This window comes from Coenobita brevimanus, chromosome 94 (genome assembly GCF_032717465.1).
Source record: "Coenobita brevimanus isolate Jiangsu-jjx chromosome 94, ASM3271746v2, whole genome shotgun sequence".
In the NCBI taxonomy this organism is placed as follows: domain Eukaryota; kingdom Metazoa; phylum Arthropoda; class Malacostraca; order Decapoda; family Coenobitidae; genus Coenobita; species Coenobita brevimanus.
The window spans coordinates 24,518,650-24,538,488 of record NC_137047.1 but is presented as its reverse complement, the minus strand read 5'-3'; the positions used below and the strand labels follow the sequence as shown (position 1 = coordinate 24,538,488).

The following is a 19,839-nucleotide window of genomic DNA, read 5'->3' as shown; positions in this document are numbered from 1 at the left end:
GAAAGGATGTACAGAAGTAAGATAGTGTACAGTATGTATGAAAGAGAGGGAGTGTAAGAGGGGCCTAAGAGGCACTGTACAGACTTCATAGTATGAAATGATACGTAGATTAGTGAAGAAATGAAGGAGGAGATGGCAAAGAGTTTGAAGGAAGAATGTAAAGATGTTGTGTGCGCAAAAAGGAAGAAAATGTAAAAAAAAAAAGCTGTGAAGAAGGTACCAGAGAGGAAAAAAGCATAGGAAGAAAGAATGAGAGACTTGCTGAGAAGAAAAACGTAGGGAGATGAGTGAATGTTAGAGAATGTAGAAGTGGCTTCAATGTTAGTGGGTGTGGGAAGGAGTTGTAATACTGAAAAGGATGAAGAAAAGGTACAAGGCAAAAGAGGAGTGAAAGAAAGATGAAAAGGTGCAGGAAGTGGGAGAGGCGTGGGAGGGTGTGTGTATGAGAAGGCTGTAAACTTCGAGCCAAAGTGTACCTAAGAGATTACGAGATCCAGGATAAGGGATCGACGGGCCGTGCAGAACTGCCTCCCATGGCGATTTATAGTGGTCGTTTATAATGTTTGGCCTTTATTGTAGAGAACTTTGAGTTTATGTAAAGTGGTAACAGCCAATCCCGCATTACCCCTTCCGTTCCCAGGATGACCTGGGGTATGGGAGAGTCTGGGGCTAGGTTACCATAATCCATTACGAGTAGTTCAGAGTGTTTAAGCTTTAGGAGTCCACCTCACCTCCTTTGGTTTCGGTTACGTAAGGGAAAAATCTATTATCACCCTCCCAGATTCGAACCTCAGCTCGTTCACTAGAACACCGAGGAACTGCTAATAAAGAATCGGATCTGTCAAGAATTACTCTATTTTTGTCAGTCATTAGAACTTATAAATCTTTCTTGTACTGGGCCTTTCCCAAGTGCTGGCATCGACCTACCCAAGATAACATTTTGCTCTTGTTGAAGTAGTAATAGATGAATCTGATACACATGACCTGTGCATATGGAAACCCAAATGCAATAAGTTGTGAGTGGTGTTTGATAAGACTAGTGACTGAGGGATGGGACTGGGTTGAAGGGAAGGAGTCTGCGGTATAGGAAAGGGGAAGAAAATGGAAGGGGAGTCAGTAGAGAGAAATGAGCATAATGACGACGAGATAGAGACCAAAAAGAATAGGAATGAGTAGGAGGGTAGAAATTATATGAGAGAGAGAGAGAGAGAGAGAGAGAGAGAGAGAGAGAGAGATCTGGGGGCATAGCTGCGGTCAAGAATTCCTTTACATGTCTGGGGTACCGAGCTAGTGAGGCGAGATATCAAGCCTTCCAACGTACCTAAACATGAGTGGTTGGTTTGGTAGGATATCATTAGGCTGTGGCAATTGAGACAGTGTAGAGGAATTACTGACTGTGTACGTGGCGAAAAGGAAAGGAGAGATTGTGGAAGAGAGGAAAAAAAAAGTTGGGGAGGAAAGACGGGAAGAGAGGAAGAATAAGAGTGAATGGAAAAAAAGACAGGAAGAGAGGAAAAGAGAGATACAGAACGAAAAGCATGGAAAACAGCGAAAAACGGGAATTAAGCGAAAGTGAGTACGGTAAACGAGGAAAGGACGAAGAGAGAGGAAAGGAGAGGATGGGAAAGAAAAGGAAGAATGAACAGTAAAATAGAGGAAGAGAGGTTGTCAGGATGTAAGAGGTGATGTCAAAGGTGGCAGTGGGTTGTGTTGAGGGAGACAGCGACTGTGTGTGTGTGTGTGTGTGTGTGTGTGTGTGTGTGTGTGTGTGTGTGTGTGTGTGTGTGTGTGTGTGTGTGTTTCTAATGTAACTAGTGTGGAGTGGAATTGTTTAACTGCTTCTTGTGCTTGATATTTGTAGTGTGTACTAATGAAGAGTGTACACATACACACGCACAAACATCTCAAATATTCATTGTCCGCTCACACACACACACACACACACACACACACACACACACACACACACACACACACACACACACACACACACACACACACACACACACACACACACAATGCAAAGGGGCTGAGGTCGGGTTAGATCACAGATTAAAGGATTCAGGCTGCGTCAGGACCAGTGCAGAGGGGGAGGGAGAGGGAAGTAAGTTGAAAAAAGGAGAAAAAAAAATGATGATAAAAGGAATCGTCTATCTCTTTGTCGGTGGCCGTAAGAGGGATTAAGTACAAAGGGCGAGGGAGGGTGAGTCTGTGGCTGGGGTGTGGCCGGGGTGTGTCTGAGGTGTGACTTGGGGCGTGAGAGGTGGACGCGTGGCAGCCGCTCTTCCTCCTACCTGTACTTTTAGTGGGACGGTATTTTCGTATTTTTATCTCGTTACCGATGGTCAAAAATGTATTCTGCCTTATTTTCTTTATTTACTTGCTCGTTTGAAAGGTTTCTAAAATGTGTGGTTATTACCTGAGAGAAACTTGGTGATTGACTACTTTGCTAAAACTAGTTTTCTGTAACGTGATTTTGAAGTCGTTTTCATTGCACGTTTCAGCCGTATGATGCATGAAAAGTCATCGCTCTTTTCTTCTTCCTCATCAACATAAATGATTCTCATGTACACGTGAGTGAGCACTTTTAAACTAAGGTACAGTATATCTCTCTCAGGTTTTGAATCCTTGGAGAAAGAAGTTATTCTCCTTCCCTTCTCCACCGCAGAAGCTACGAAGCAACTTGCAATATAAGAGGCTGGGGTGAGGAAGGAGAATCGTCACGCTTTCACACCAGTAAAGTAGGGGTGTCGGCTCCTACTCATTGACAATTTAAGTGTCTTTAACGACGCGCTTGGAAGATGTGGATACACACTGCATCTTAAAAGGATCAGTTTCTTGATGAATAAAATAGCTATGTGGCAGTTTTGACGTAGAATAGGAGCGTGCAGTTTATCATAACATTTGCACCGTCCGTTCGGTGCACGATCAAGCCTGAGTATTATGGATTAAATCAGGCACTTTTCGCTTTACTTGTAATGAATACCTACTGACACTAAGATTCCAAAGTAACACATATGGTGGGGGCATGCGGTCTACGGAGTCCTCTTGCTACGAAAACTTTAATTAGGAAATACGGAAAATGATCAGACTTAGCATGATAATTATTCATATACTGTAGAATAACTCGCAAGAAAATGAACAGGTAATGGGGATGAAATTAGGTTCGGCTGAGATTACCGTAAACCAGACAAAGTGACGAAAAAACAACACATCTCCCTCTCTCCACTCCGTCCTGTGCTTCTCTTACATTTTTTCTCTGACCACCATCGTATTATCTTATTTCTCTCATTGTTCCCTCTCCTGTCACCTTTCAAACTTTTTCACTCACCATTACTCTTATCTTCCTCACACCTTCCTCTCATTTCAAACTCGCCTCTCTTTTCTCACTTCCCCATCACCTCCTCCACACCACCTCCTCACCTGTATATCTCCCTTTCCTTACTTCGTCACACCCCATCTACACTTCCTGGTCCCTCCCTCATACTCCTTTCACTACTCTCGGAGAATTTTCAGTGGAACTATCACACATCTCATCCACTGCAGAGATTTCCCATATTCTCTGCTCCACTTTCCTCCCTCACCAACCCCCCCACCTTCTTGTCTACCTCATAATATTATTCTCTCTTTCTTACTATTTCACGCCCTCTTTTCTAAACTCCGTCATTCCCTCATGCTCTGGAGGTGGCGGGGGTTAACCGGAAACACACTCGGCCCGCAGCTGAGAAATCTCGGGATCAGTTCCCTACCATGAGACCTGTTGGCAAGGTGTTCTTTACCTCAGCCTGTTCGCCTCTAGAACTGAAATATGGACCTGGACTGTAATTTAGATGGATGGGCGTGATAGTCAGAGGAAGATTGAGACTTAACAGAAACCGATTGTTTGCCTCGTATAGTCGATAGGCATTACGTCGAGCCTTCTGCTTCTTCGTCTTCTTCTTCTTCTTCTTCTTCTTCATCATCATCTTCTTCTTCTTCTTCTTCATCATCATCTTCTTCTTCTTCTTCTTCTTCTTCTTCTTCTTCTTCTTCTTCTTCCTTTTCTCTTGTTCTGTCTCTCACCGCACCATCTCTCAGCCTCATCTCTTGCTCCATCATACAATATCCTGTATATTCTTCCATACTCTGACCTTACACTTGCTTTCTACAATTTTCTCCAATTTTTCTGCTCTCATATTTCCTGCCAATCCGTACACTATCCCTTTCCTACACACACTGTCTCTTCTGTTTCACTGATACCCCAGTCGTCCTTCACAGTCTGTTCCTCTTATCTTGTCTCTACACACACACACACACACACACACACACACACACACACACACACACACACACACACACACACACACACACACACACACACACACACACACACACACAGTATCACTGACCAGTATTGTAAGCAAGGTATTAGAAAAGCTTATAAGAAGAGCTTGGGTAAATCATCTAGAATAACACAGTATGATAACAGAAAGACAGTTTGGTTTCAGAAAAGGAAAATCATGTGTTACTAATCTGTTGAGCTACTATGACAGAGTAACAAACACAATACAGGAAAGGGAAGGATGGGTGGACAGTATCTATTTAGATTTCAAGAAAGCTTTTGACACAGTACCACACCAAAGACTTTTATGGAAACTGTACCATCAAGGAGGAATTCGAGGCAAACTGTTTTGTTGGATGCAAGACTCTCTCATAAAAAGAGAAATGAGAACAGTACTAAGAGGAAACTACTCATCATGGAAAGAAGTGACTAGTGGAGTACCACAGGGTTCAGTGCTGGCACCAATCATGTTTTTAGTGTATATAAATGATATAAACAGTAACACTGGAAATGAGAGCTATCTGAATATGTTTGCAGATGATGCAAAAATACAAAGGAGAATTACTAACACAGACTCTTGTAAAGAGCTACAATTAAATAAACTTCTTGAGTGAAGTAGTACATGGCAAATGGAATTCAATGTGGACAAGTGTCATGTAATCAAGTTTGGTAAAAGTGGAAAAAGACCTGATTGGGATTATAAGTTAGGAAATAAAACCCTATACACATCAGGAGAGAAAGACCTAGGTGTGATTATCAATAACAGACTATCTCCGGCTGACAACATCAGCGAGAAGGTACGGAATATGTATACACTGCTTGCAAATATGAGAATAGCATTCACATACGTAAATGAAGACATGCTAAGAAGGATAATAACGTCATTCATTAGACCAACCCTGGAATATGCATTAGTAATCTGGAGTCCTCATCTCAAAAAGCACATAGACAAAATTGAAAAAATTCAAAGGGCCGCAACAAGATGGATACCAAGCTTAAGGGACCTAAGCTACGAAGAAAGACTAAATAAACTGAATCTACCAACACTACAGGAGAGAAGGAAAAGAGGTGACATGATAATGCTATATAAGTGCATATCAGGGAAGGAGAAAATAGACATAAATGGTTACTTAACATATGGAGAAGCATCAGCAAGAGGACACTGCAAAAAACTGCATAAGAAGAGAGGTGATAAAGACGTAAGGAAATTCAGTTTCCCAAACAGAGCAATTGATCAGTGGAATGCACTACCGAATGAAATAGTGTGTGCCAAAACAATTCACAAATTTAAGGATATGCACGATAAATATGGTTTAAGACACGGGACAGTACGAGCTTGACTCATTCCTGTAAAGATACAATTAGGTAAGAACAATTAGGTAAGACACACACACACACACACACACACACACACACACACACACACACACACACACACACACACACACACACACACACACACACACACACACACACACACACACACACACACACACACACACACACACACACACACACACACACACACACACACACACACACACACACACACACACACACACACACACACACACACACACACACACACACACACACACACACACACACACACACACACACACACACACACACACACACACACACACACACACACACACACACACACACACACACACACACACACACACACACACACACACACACACACACACACACACACACACACACACACACACACACACACACACACACACACACACACACACACACACACACACACACACACACACACACACACACACACACACACACACACACACACACACACACACACACACACACACACACACACACACACACACACACACACACACACACACACACACACACACACACACACACACACACACACACACACACACACACACACACACACACACACACACACACACACACACACACACACACACACACACACACACACACACACACACACACACACACACACACACACACACACACACACACACACACACACACACACACACACACACACACACACACCGCTCGCCGGCACAGTGGTAACGCTCTTGCTTAGCATCTGCCAAGACGGGGGTTCGCGCCTTGCACGGAATGCGAAAAGTTTCACTGACGAAGCGGGTGGTCACTGTCCTCCTTGAGCAAGAGAACTGATGTGCTTGTGTGAAGGTCAAGGCTTTGCCTTAGATCGGACTGTATAAGCTCTCAGCTCTCTTCCGGGAGGGTAAAATGCAGATGATCACAACCATCACGTGATCCTGACCGACCCGGTGAATTACACACACACACACACACACACACACACACACACACACGCCAGCGCCATAGAATAGGAACCCCTCACTCCCTCACATTCACACCCCAATCACCCGTACATTCTCGCCCCTCACTCCCTCCCCTCGCACCCGACACCTCCACATCACCTCAGACCATCTCGACGCACTGGCAACACAGACCAGCCATACACCCTAATATAGCACGTCATAATCACCCTTATTACTCCCAGGTTGTAAGGGCTAATTTGGGCCATCCTTAACTCGAGCTGTTTAGGCCTTCCTGTGTGGGGGTTGCGGGCCACTTTGTACATGTCAGGCCGCTGAAAGGGTTTAGGGTCTCAAGGTGGGTGCCGGAGCCAGCAAAAAAGATCAGGGTCATTCGTTATTCGCTTTACTAAACAGCCAGCAGCCTAGCATGAGAGTAAACAGCTTTCATGTTGGGATTGTCAACAGATGAATCTATCTCACTTTTTCAGTCTCTAGCCCGCGATTCGTATGTCGTCTAGGTGACTTGGGTTTACGAGGGACGTTTGTTGGGTAGTTGCTTCGTCCTTTCCCGTGAGCAGAGAATTAATTGTGGGTGGCCATAGCGTCGCAGGGGGTCAGGGGGTCGAGGTGCTTATCTGTGGCGGCGGAGGCAGACGTCATGACAAGCTGAGGTCCCTCTGGCTCCTTCCATTATCCCGACCTGCACCCACGCTCTCCCCATCGTGCCCCACCCCACTCCCAGTCTCACTCCACTAAACTTCTCGCATAATCTCTCTTTCTCTGCACCCACACTCACCCTCCCGTTGGACCGGCTATGAGACCTTTAGGCAAGGTCTTCCTTAGCCTCAGCCTGGTCGCACCCATGGTCCAGAGATACCCGGGCCTTGGTCGCACCTAGAACTGAAATTCTACCGTTGCGTGTCGTAGTCTGGGGGAAGATTGAGACGTAGCAAAAATTGAATGTCTGCCTTAATGACCCTCGTGTAGTCGACAGGCATTGATCTGAGCCGTCCTCTTCTCCCCTCCCGAGTCCCATCCCACTCCAAAGCTCACGATGTCAAACTGCTTGCCTGAATGTTTGATTCTGTTCAGATTTATTTCTTTATATCATAAATCATTGTTTCAGAAACCTCCCTCTTTTATCCTTTTTCTCTGCTTTTTATGAATGAAGCATCCTGCCATTTGCAAGATGTAATAACTTTGCATCCATATACTTTCTCACTTTTTATTGTGGCTCTCTCAGTCTCATTCTGCGGAACCTTTCCATTTTTCACACTGCTTACTTATGCTAATGAGTTCTCCATTTACTCGTACAGTATATTATAATTATTATCTTGATGCCTCCGCTTCCGTCCCACATTCTCACCCACGTCATTCCAAACGCTTTCTTCCACATTTCTGCTTTTCTCATCCTCGCCTCGCCCTTTTTTTTTGCTAGATTTTATTTATCATACTTCTTACGCTTCCTTTAACCGTTCGGTATGACGACTTTTATTCATTTCACTACCAGACAGTTTTATTTATCTTAGAGGGAGATATCTGGTGGTGACGGTGTTAATGAAGTCTTATTCTTACTCCTCTCCTTCGAAATTTTTACCCATAAGCTGCATGAAATCATCTACAGGTAACAGAAATAACATAAATTACGGGAGTGAAGGGGTTCATTTTATCTCTACAATTACCGCTCCCATCTCTGTTCCCTACTTCCTGTCATCCTCTCGAACCAAAACAAATCAACTGCACTGGTTGGAGGATGCAAGAAATTTAATACCATCTGCCACGGATTTCTCTCAGCTATGATTTATTTCGGCTATTAAAAAAAAAAAAAAGTGTCGTTTTACCCCGAACAGAATACCCAAATGTACCAACAGCAGCGGAAAAAATACCTGTTAAGAAATTTTTTCCGCGCTGCTTTGCCGAAGAAGAGAGATCAGCGCATTTTACCATAACTTCAGCATCTGGTTCCCCTGACTGGTTCTATTAACCCCATCTTTTCAGTTAATTCAGACTGCTAACAGACGATTTTGATCAGCTAAAGGAGAGCCTCTAGTACTGAACACGTAAATCAAAGTTGCATTGAACCCTTCCAGCCAGCAAAGTCTTTCCTGAAGCCCACTGAATAAAATCGTCCATAGGTATAGTACGAATGAAATGGTAGAAGGCGTCATCCGACTGAAGGGGCTAAAGACTGTTCAGTTTTGTAATGTATAGTCACGTGACTGAACTATGCCACTCCAACAACTTCAATATTAAGTCGTGGTTGCTTGAAATTCGATGAGCCTTACTGTAGTTATGAAGTACGAAGAGTCTTCATAGTCAGCCTACTGGTTAGATCAACCCTCCAACCAGACTACACTTGGTCGTCAACTGAACAGAAAGTAGTAAGGTTCTTGGTGAGGTTGGAAAAATACAACACAGTTCACTCCCCAGACCGGCTTTGTTCTCTAAACTTTATAACCGGGAAAAGCGGGTAACTGGACTCATATCTGGCCTAGTTATGGAGGAAGTTTTCTAGAAAATTACCTTGTGTTTATTAACATTTTCTGTTTTTGTTTTCTTTTCTTTTTCCTCTCGTGTCTGTTGTTACCTGCAAGTTTATTCATGGTTTCTCTGCTTTTTATTTTCTTCTTGCTATCTTTTTTGTTCTTCTTGTTTCGCCTTTTTTTTTTTTTTAGCTACTCCTGTACTAGCTGGACTCTCCATATTAAGGAATTCCCCATATGATACGTCATCCTGTAGAAATTCACAACTTTCCTTTCTTTGAATGAGACGTAGAGTCGAGGACTAAAATTCATCTACTATTTCACCTCTTCTATTTCTCACTTTCCTCCGCTGGATAATACTTCTATTTTGAGAGAGGTTTGGTAGTCTTCCTTGTCCACAGATAATGCTTTTTTTATTATTATTATTGATGAATGAAGGAGGAAACTGACGGACATGCGGTAAGTGTGAAATAGAAACAATGGAAAAGCAGGAGATTGTTTCACCACCTAGTAAACAAGAAAGTAAGAATGACGGACTAGCCCTAGAGTAAGTGTGGTGCAAACTTAGTGGAAAGGAGACAGACTTTAAACCTTAACTGTACGTAAGGCCTATTGGATTGAACGGAAATTCCAGAGGCCAGCTCAGCAACATAACGTCATATTTCCTCTACCAGTCAAAAGAAGATAAATTTCCCGCCTTTCGCAATCACCGAAGGTTTCTCGCGCCAGTCCAATCCCACATATAATCCCCAGAGCTAATTAATTATCGGCCGGAAATCCCCAGCAGACGAGTTAGTAATTGGCCTCCCGATAAATTAGACAAACAAGGGTGGGCTTATTAATTCCTAGGCACGTACCGCACCGCCCCCCTCCGAGCGCCACTCTTTTGTTTTTCTGACTCCCGTGGCGCGATGGAGGTGTTGCCAGCGCCGCCAGACTGACTCTCTCTCTCTCTCTCTCTCTCTCTCTCTCTCTCTCTCTGTGCATGGTAACGCTCATCAGTGTATTTAGTAAAATGGAGCACTGAGGAGAATATCAGAAAGAAGGGGAGCTATGGACGAAGTAAAAGGAAAGAGGGAGTACTAGAGATAGGAGATGGGGGAGTGAAAAATATATATATATATATATATATATATACTGTATAGGAAGTAGCGGAGAGGAAATGGGTACTGGAAGGGAAGGTGGGAAGGAAAGGGGTACTGGGGAGTAAACGAAGGAGAAAAGAAGGTTGGGGAGGAGTAGGCGAAAGGGAATATGAGGGAGGGATGAAACTGGAGACGAAATCAGAGGAATAAAAGTGGTCTTTGAGAGGGAGGATAGGGGACGGATTAGATGTTGAAGAAAAAGCAAGGGAAAGAAAGGGTAAAACAGACGGACGTGGGGTTGGAAGGGGAGTTCGGTTTAGAAGTGGGAGAGGTACGACGTGTTGGGAAGGGAAGAGGTGCTCAGGGAGAAGGAAGAGGGGAAAACATGAGTCTTTGAGGAATGGGAAGGAGAGCATGTGGTTTGCGAGAGAGAGAGAGAGAGAGAGAGAGAGAGAGAGAGAGAGAGGGGGGGGGGAGGACACTGGTGCTGGGGAAGAGAAAAGGTAAAATGAAAAGTGTGGGGAAAACGAAGGGGGAAATAGAAATTGAATAGGTGGGAGAAAGAAATAGTAGCAGTTGATGTAGCAAGAGGAGGGAATGAAAGGAAAGAAAATGATGGTGGGAGTGGTACTGAATAAGAGTGTGGGATGACGAAAAAAATGTCTGGGAGTGGAAGAAAGAAAAGGATACTGGGAAACGGGTAGGAAGGAGATTAGAGAAAAGAAAAAAATTCAGAGATAATCCCCCTATTTTGTACTTTCTCTGCATTTGTTTCTGGATCATACTTTACTCCTTCTTTAGGAAGGAAAGAGGGTCAGAACAATGATTAACATGCTCGTGATTAAGAAAAAGAAAAGGATATTTGGGGCGAAGAAGAAAAGGGATACAAGGGATGTTAGGGGAGGAAAAGGAAGGAAAAAGGTATATATTTTGGAAAGAGAAGGGAAGAAGGAAAGGGAACTTTAAGGAAAGTAAAGAGGAAAGGTAAGTGGGGAGAAAGAGAGATGTGAGGTCTAGCATTCACATCTGTTAAAACATTTTCTCAAGCATTTACCGTCAAATATATTCTAGCACCCATCTTTATTCAGCGGTTATCAACATATCTGAGTCTATCCAAGTGATATATTGCAGTCTATTACGCCGTAAATATCAGTTAAAGTCGTGGTATAAGTATTACCTCCATCAGTTGCAATCATATTTAGCATCTCCAGCAGCTGCAGTAAGATCTCTCAGCGCTAATTCATCTCAGGTTCTACACAGGCTACCGTGATTAATTGGAGACCGACAAAAAAACAGACCTTGAAGACCATTTGATCCCTGCGCCATCATGATCCATGGCGAATACAAGACCGCCGATCCAGTCTCCACCATCGCTCACAGGACTGTCATGGGTCGAGCTGGGATAGGAGACTTAATTGTAACTTTTTTTTTTTTCCAAAACTAAATGTCTTTTATGTTCTTCTCATCTTTTTTATATCGACATATTTTGCATTAGTAACATACCACAGGCTGTCAAGGTACAAGAAGCGAAATAAATCCCTTCGGAATAAGTGTTACAACGTACCGGTATCTTGAGCCAATGACAATTCATATCAGAGGGCTGTCATGACAAGGAGGTGAGATTGGAGACATCGCTTAGTTCGTCGTTAGTATTGTTTTATAACATTAGGCTAATAATCTCTTGTATGTTGTTCAGGTCGTTTCAGTATCGACAAAGTTTATCGTTAACATACCATAGGATATAATATATAGTAATATATAGGCAGTGTAAACTGCCTGGGAACAGGGGACGTATTATTAAAGCTTAGAACATAAAAGTGTGAACAAGCGCCTAGTTTTCGACGATAATTTCTAAGGCGTGTGATGACGATAAAACATCTGATCTTTCTGTATCGTTAATAACTCCAGTTGACAATGTGGGATGCAAGCTGGTTGTATTTAACAGTCACAGGTGTTGTGTACATGATGGTAAAACTGAGGGGCTGCCCTACACCTTCGCGTGACCAGTTTTCATCCCACCAGTTCGAGTTTATTTTATTCTTTCAATCTCCAGACGATTTTATTTTATTTTAGAGAGAATTTTCCAGCTGCAAAGGTAGTATATAGCATTTATTTACCCCTTCAAAACAAGAAGTATTCCCAAAGCCGAATGAAACCGTCTGGAGGTAACAAGAATGACCCAACAAAACCCATCACCACACTGCAGGTGTTAATACGAACTACAAGACTCATGGGTAGAGTTGGCCAGAGCAAGAAGGTGCAAATTAGTGCCTATCGACTACACAAGGCTTATTAAGGCAGGCTATCAATTTTTGCTAAATCCCAATCTTACCCAGGTCCAAATTTCTATCTAGATACGAACAGACTAGGTTGAAAGTTCTTATCCATTCTTCCTTTGCTTCTTTTTTTATATTGCACCATAATATTCCATGTTTTTCATATCATTTCAGTATCGATATAATTCACGTCGGCAACATACCAGGGTAAAAAAGTCTTGACAGACAAAATAAGTCGCTTAGGAATAGATGTTACGACGTCTCTGAAGCCAACGAGACTACGAGACAGTCATGGTTCGAGATGGGGCCACGGCGAGAAGTCACAGGCGAGTCCACTGCAGGGATTCCCAAGTGAGAGGAGGTGACCAGCTACCCTGACAATTATGCTCATTTTATGATTGTTTACAGCATGGTAGGCTTCTGTTTGGTATTTATGGCTGCATTGTGATTCGCGAGCAGATAGCCGCCGGCCGTATAAAGCTGTTCCATTACCCCCGCTCCGCTATTTTATTCATGGCCAGAAAATATACATCGAAGAGCCATTTCACTTGCCGTTTCGCCACCCCGGGCTTAAGGACTGAAGCATCCACGTCCAGACAGAGAACAAATCACCCTTATCCCTCACGGACAAAGGGCCTCTTCTGCCTCGCCTCCCCGTCTCGGCTCATGGATCACGGAGAGCCTCGAAGTCGACCAAATCAGGTGTTGAAACCCGCTGCGAATTCTTGTTTTTGCGCCCCCCCGCCGCCGCCCGCCTCCCCAGGGTGGTCGGGCGGGCCGGGGCTGGAGGCAGAACGTCACCTTTCTCTCCCGAGGCCGTACTCATGAAATTTCCTTACTGTTGTGTTTAGCGCTGTTTACTTATGCATTTATCTTCACTTGTACAGCTGTCAAACGTTTTACTCGCATATCTACCAGACACTTCATTCATACAGCCACCACGCACTTCACTCACAGCTACCAGACACTTTACTCATACAGCTACCAAACAGTTTACTCGTACAGCTACCAAACACTTGACTCGTACACTTATCCAACACTTCACTCACGCCATTCGTACAGCAGTCAAACACTTCACTCAAAAAACTTCAATCGTACAGTTACTAAGGGCTTCACAACCAGTCTGCATTGAATAGAAATTTTCCTTGAGTGAAGTTGATAATGTGAGTAGTCATCTTTGTTTCTTGTTATATAATTTTGATGTGTTGTTAACAGTTGGTTGTCTAGCTACCTATCTGTCTGTCAGTATATCTGTTTCTCTCTCTCTCTCTCTCTCTCTCTCTCTCTCTCTCTCTCTCTCTCTCTCTCTCTCTCTCTCTCTCTCTCTGTCTACCTATCTGTCCATCTGTTTATCTATGTAGCTACCTGTCTCCCTTTCCATCTATCTGTCTGTTGCCTGATGCAGCATCCCATGATAGGGTGTGGCCTCGACAGTGAGACCTCCAAGAGTTTCTGCCCCTACTCAGTAAGTACCCCTCTTCCCACGATACACCAGCCCTCCATACATAATATCGTACCTTATCTCTCCCTGTCGTTCTCGGTTATACGGTGCGATATATGAGCAGATCTCTGGATGTTATATCAAGAAAGAGAACTCCAGCTTTCACTAATGCTCTTGTCAAAACGTTAACTCCCCTGCATTTTTTCGTGGCTGTGCAAATCATAGAAGAGTGAGAGAGGGACAGTAATTCTTCTCATTTCGCTTTCCTCAGCTGACTTTTGGTACGGTCGAGTATATGGACAATACTACGTGTTTTCTAACCTGACAACAATCCTTAACACCTTTCAACTCCGTTTGTGGCCGAGTGTAGTCAGCCTGCAGGTTCGATTTGAATAGTAACCATGGAAATACATTCCTACCTAATAACTGAGGCTCATCGAACTTCATGCAACTGGACCCTGGTATTAAAACTGTGGGCGTGGTCCTGTTTCGCCAAATAAAATAAAACCGCCTACAGTGACTGGGTTAAGGAGCGTTTTCTGAGTGTGGATGATGTAGGGGAAGGCTGATGTAGGGGAAGGCTACGCTGCTCTCCAGGTTGTTTTCCAGGGGCTGAGCAACAAGATGGTAATGAGTATGTGAGGGAAGTTATGGGTACGTTTATTTCGGTGCGGATGGGTACTTTAGCACGACAAATATATGTTAGTGGAGAGTACATCAACCCCTGCAGGCGTTGAGGAAGTGGGTGCCATGGTAACAGTAGACGCGCGTATATCAGCGTTGATGGGTACTTCAGCACATAAACGACACTCATTATGTTAGTGGCTAGTACACCAACCCCCTCCAGGCGTTGAGGGGCTAGACTCACACGCTAATAATAATGTAGGGGAAGTTATAAGTACTCATATATCAGTGTTGGTGGGTCCTTTAGCAATATTAACAAATATATTAACCACTTGAATCTGGTGACGTATTTTATGGTTTATTATTGCTAATGCCAGACGATTTTATTCACCTTAGCATAGAGTTTCGATGTGCAGGAGTTTTTTTTTATATAGCCATCATCATTTCCTCCATTGCTTGAGCACTCTCCTTCTCTGGATCTGTAAGTAACAAGAACACCATAAAAAATACGTCAGCGTGTCGAAGAGATGAACAGGTATAGACAACTTTTTCCTTCTTCATATTAATCAACTCCACGTTTCTCAGCCAGTATGGCGATTCTATCTTGTAATCGCTCCATCAGCCTGATCTGATTATTATTACTCGCCCTCCAGTTGTGCCTCTGCAGAACTGTGTCTTGTCTAATCACTTTTTATTCGTCCTCCACTTCTGTCTCCATAAATTCATCTCTGATTCGTTTGTTTTCATCCGCTCTCTGCATCTGTCTCTCGGTCTTATCCAGTCATTCTAATTCGTCCTCTACTTTTAACTTTGTGAATCCATTTGTCTTACAGATTATTCTTATTCGTCCTCCATTTCTGTCACTTGTCATCGCTCTATCCATCATATCCGATTATTCCTATCCACCCTCCACCTGTCTTCTCGTATCAATTTCATAGCCATTTGTTCATATTCTCCCTCCACTTCCTTACCTCTTACTCTTACTGCCCTTCCACTCCTGTCTTCGCTAATCTTTCTGTTTTATCCGATTACTCTTTTTCGCTGCCTCCATCGCGAGTCACCCAGCACCTAATTCTCTCCCATCGGCCAGAACAAATCACCCTGGGAGTTATGAGGACGTTAAAAGTGTCATATTAGCAGTGTCGGCATTTCCTTATGTGTCTCCCTGGTGGCATTTTAGGTGACCTCATATTTCTGCTTGATGATGCCTGGTCTTCTTTTCGTTTTCTTTTCCCTTACTCTCCTCTTTTCTACTCTCCTCCTCTCTTTTTCTCTTCTCTGTTCTTCGCTTCTCTCTCTCTCTCTCTCTCTCTCTCTCTCTCTCTCTCTCTCTCTCTCTCTCTCTCTCTCTCTCTCTCTCTCTCTCTCTCTCCTGTCAGAAGTCAATCACCAGCTTTATATCACATGCCTTTAATATAATACGGTATACTCTTTCTCCAAACAGAATACACCTAATGATATTGACACTCCCTATTACATTTAACAGCTAAATTACAGCCTTATAATTAGATGCTGCTGCCGTTAACTTGATTATTGAGGGAGCCTAGTGTTTTGTTAAGGGTTTTCTGCGTAACACCATCTGGCAGGTGAGTGGCAGTGCTATTAAAATAAGTGGGTTTAGTGATGATAATGTAGGGTATCGACATTCCTTGTCTTCAACGTAAGTTCGCAGGTGTCTTCGTGATCTAAGCAGACCGCCCCACCCACTCTCTCTCTCTCTCTCTCTCTCTCTCTCTCTCTCTCTCTCTCTCTCTCTCTCTCTCTCTCTCTCTCTCTCTCTCTCTCTCTCTCGTTTGTATTATTTGTCATGAAAAATGTAAAAGCATGTACGAGTAAAAATGTGAATTAGTAAGGTTGCACGGCAACACGATAGTTTCTTTTCTTATTTTGTAAGGATTAAGATGCTCAAGAATTAAGCACGCCTACTTCGTAAAGTCGGCCACACAAGGCTGTGAGAACAAGGAAACGGATGAGAGGAGATGCCAGAGAGTGAGAGGAACAGCAGGGTAGATGTGGTGGTGGTGGTCTGGCTCGCCGTGTTCTATTAGCACCACACAGTGTTCGACATCACACACATAATGGATCCTCTCCCTCCCTCACACTCACAAACTCTGATCGTCCCTCTCCGTAACTCTTCGCCCATTTCCCAAGGACTCTGACCCTTGAGGCAAGAGGACACAGAGGCGAGAGGGGGACATAGGGACGCATCAGCTCTCCCACCCTCGCCCTCACCTGGTGTAGGAAGCGGCCCAAGGTGTGAAGGATTTAATTTACATGAAGCTTACATCAGTTAGCATACGTGCCGTGCGTCGTATATGGGAGGGAAGCGCCGGGAGGCATAGTTCCTTCCACAGGCCGACGAGATGGGCTTATGGGCCGACACTGCTGACTTCACTGATAATGGAATGATGGGCTGAGTGACTGAGGCCGACAGGTAAACTAGCAGGTGGACACACGAATTAACTTATTGAGAGAGAGAGAGAGAGAGACTGCAGTGCTTAGACTCCCCACTGGCGCAGGAATGACAGGTTGCAGAGGTGCTGACAGACCGACTTATCACCCGCACAATGGCGACTTCCCCGCCCTGGGTTGCCCGCATCGCTATTTTTCGTCATTATCCCTTTGTCATTCGGCTGAGCTCAACCCCCCACAAGTCCTCTCTTCTTCCTCTTCCTTCTTTTTTTCTTTTCACGCTGGATAATTTACTGCTCGCGGTCCCTCGGTAATCTCTCGTGGCAGGGAGGGGAAGGCAAGGGAGAAGGGCCAGCAAAGGTGTTATATTAGCCGCTGAATAGGCTTGCTCCGGTGTTGAGTCCCCAATAAATATGGCTGAGTTTATTTACGCTTTGCATCACCAACCCCACTGAGCGTCTCTGGAATTTCTGGGATTCCAACGTGGCAGTAAACACCAAGCTGGGATGAACGACGCGGGGCGACTTAAACGCTGGTGTAGGTAGTAATCTTACGTCATGTGGGTGAGCGTGTATTTTATTGATTTGGATGGTGTAACAGGTAAAGGGATGAAATTAGTCGCTTTCAGTTGAAACTGGGAACTTTTCATATGATCTGACGATTATTGTCTCTTGTTTTATAACATACTAACATATGGAGCAACTTGAATGTAAGTTTATTTTTGCATTTTATTTGCCTTTGCACTTTACTTCTACTCAGTTTTCTTGCATTTTGCCTTTTTGCTTTAATTTTTACTATCTCTCACCATCTTTGGTTGGGAAAAAATGTTATAATGATAATGATGATGATGATAAAGATGATGATTAGCTTCTCGCTTGAGTCTATTTTCCATGAGACTGAGGAATGAGAACTTTCTATTACTGACCATAAGAGTATACGAGATCAGTCTTTCAACATCTCTTTACTGTTGCCATCTTAACCACCTCCCACTGACTCCGGCTGGAATAGAAATCCCCGACCTGCCCACCCACACGTTCACATGAATATTCTGGCCTCTCACCCTCTTCCCACTCTACCCCACTCCCTGCCTCCTCCTCTACTCTCTCCCTCTTTCCTTGCCCCATTCCTCTGCTTTTTTTGTTTCCAGATCCCTCTTCTTCTAGTACCCTTTTCTCTCTTACTCTCTCTTTTTCTGTTCTCTCCACTATTTCTCCCTCCTCACGTGCCCACCGCCCTTACTCTTTTGTCTCCAGTATCCTCTCTTTTCCAGTATCCTCTACTGTTCAGTACTTTATCCCTTCCCATATTCTTTCCTCTCATATTCTCTCTCTGTTCCACTTCTCTTTCTCCCCTCCTCTCTTCCCCTTTCCTCTTCTCTTTCATTTTCAAATCCCTCGTTTTCCAGTACGCTCTCCCCTTCCGTCTCCCTCCCTTCCTTCTCTCTCTCTCTCTCTCTCTCTCTCTCTCTCTCTCTCTCTCTCTCTCTCTCTCTCTCTCTCTCTCTCTCTCTCTCTCTTTCTGTTCCACTACTCTCTCCTCTTTTCTACTGCTTCCCATTCTATACCCTTTCCCCTCCAGTGCCATATCCTCTCAAATACCCACAGCCCCCCTTTATTCCTCCTTCCATATTCTCTCACCTCCTAAGCCCTCTCTCCTTCCTTGTTCGTTCCCCTCTAGTAATATCTTAAATTAATTACTACCTCTTCTCCCATCACTCATTCCTTTCTAAACTCTCTCCCCTCTTACACTTCCCCCTCTCCGTTACTCTCTTACCCCCCTTCTTCACCCTCCCCCTCCTATATTTCTTCCTTCCTAGACTTTCACCTTTGCCCTAAACCATCCTTCCCCATTTTCTCCCATCCCATACACTCTCCCCTTCGATTCTTTTTTATACATTCTCTGTCCTCCTATACTCTCTCCCGTCCCATTATCTTTTCAGTAATTCTCCTCTCCCATAATCTCTCCAGTTTCTTTCTTTTGCTCTCTTATCGCCACTATAAGTCTCTTCTCCCTTCCTGCCATCTCTCCCACCCTTCTCATCCCTTCCCTCTTAATCTCTCCCTCATATCTTTCTCTCTTCTCCCTACCTCGCACATCTCCCACCCCTCTCATCCCCTCACTCTTATAGTCTCTCCCTCCTATCTCCCTCTCCCATACCCTCTTCCTCCCCCCGAAGACTTGCATAATAGGTCCAGAAGGAGAGGGGGGGAGTTGCGGGTGGGGAAATTAGGGGAATGAGAGGGAAGGTGGACAAGATTGAGAAGAGGAAGAAGGGAAGAGTGGTGATAAGAAGAGACAGAGAGAGACGGAGAGGGGGAATCTAAGGATGAAAACGAGAGAAGGCAAGAGGCAAGAAGGAACGGATATAGTAAACAGGAGAATAAGAAAAGAGAGGACTATAGATGAGCGACGCAAAAATAGAGGATGAAGGTAAGATGGAGAGAATAGATGGAAGAGGAAAGGGGATGGGAGAAATAAAAGGAGGACTGAAAAATGGGTAAAAGCCAAATGAGGGGAGGGGAAAAGAACAAAAACTGAAGGGAAGAGGAAGCCACAAGGGTTAGAGAGAAGGGGAGAGAAGCAAAAAAGTCAAGGAATGTGAAGTAAGAAAAATCAAGGTGAATTCGAACTATGGAGAGCGGGAAAATGAGCATAAACTGGGGGAAGAACATTGAGCAATAATTTCAAGGAAGGAGAAGTGGCAAGAACTAAGAAGGAACGAGAGAAATTTAAAAAAAAATGAAAGGACGAAAAGCAAGACGTGAGAGGAGGAAGGAAGAAAAAGGTAGGAAATGAGTGGAAGGAGGGAGAAAGAGTAGAAACAAGAAGTGAATAGGAAGAAAGAAGGAAAATAAAATGTGATAGGAAACGAGAGAAAAGCAAGAATTACGAGG

At 43.9% G+C, this 19,839-nt stretch overlaps 1 protein-coding gene across 1 annotated transcript in view; it reads left to right on the top strand.

The window, feature by feature from the left end:
- Positions 1-19,839, top strand: part of LOC145412797 (uncharacterized) — a 171,872-nt gene that overhangs the window by 133,395 nt on the left and 18,638 nt on the right. The window contains exon 7 of the mRNA XM_080282578.1: positions 14,284-14,290. Coding sequence (XP_080138704.1) covers positions 14,284-14,290 — 7 coding nt within the window. The remainder of the gene's footprint in view (positions 1-14,283; positions 14,291-19,839) is intronic.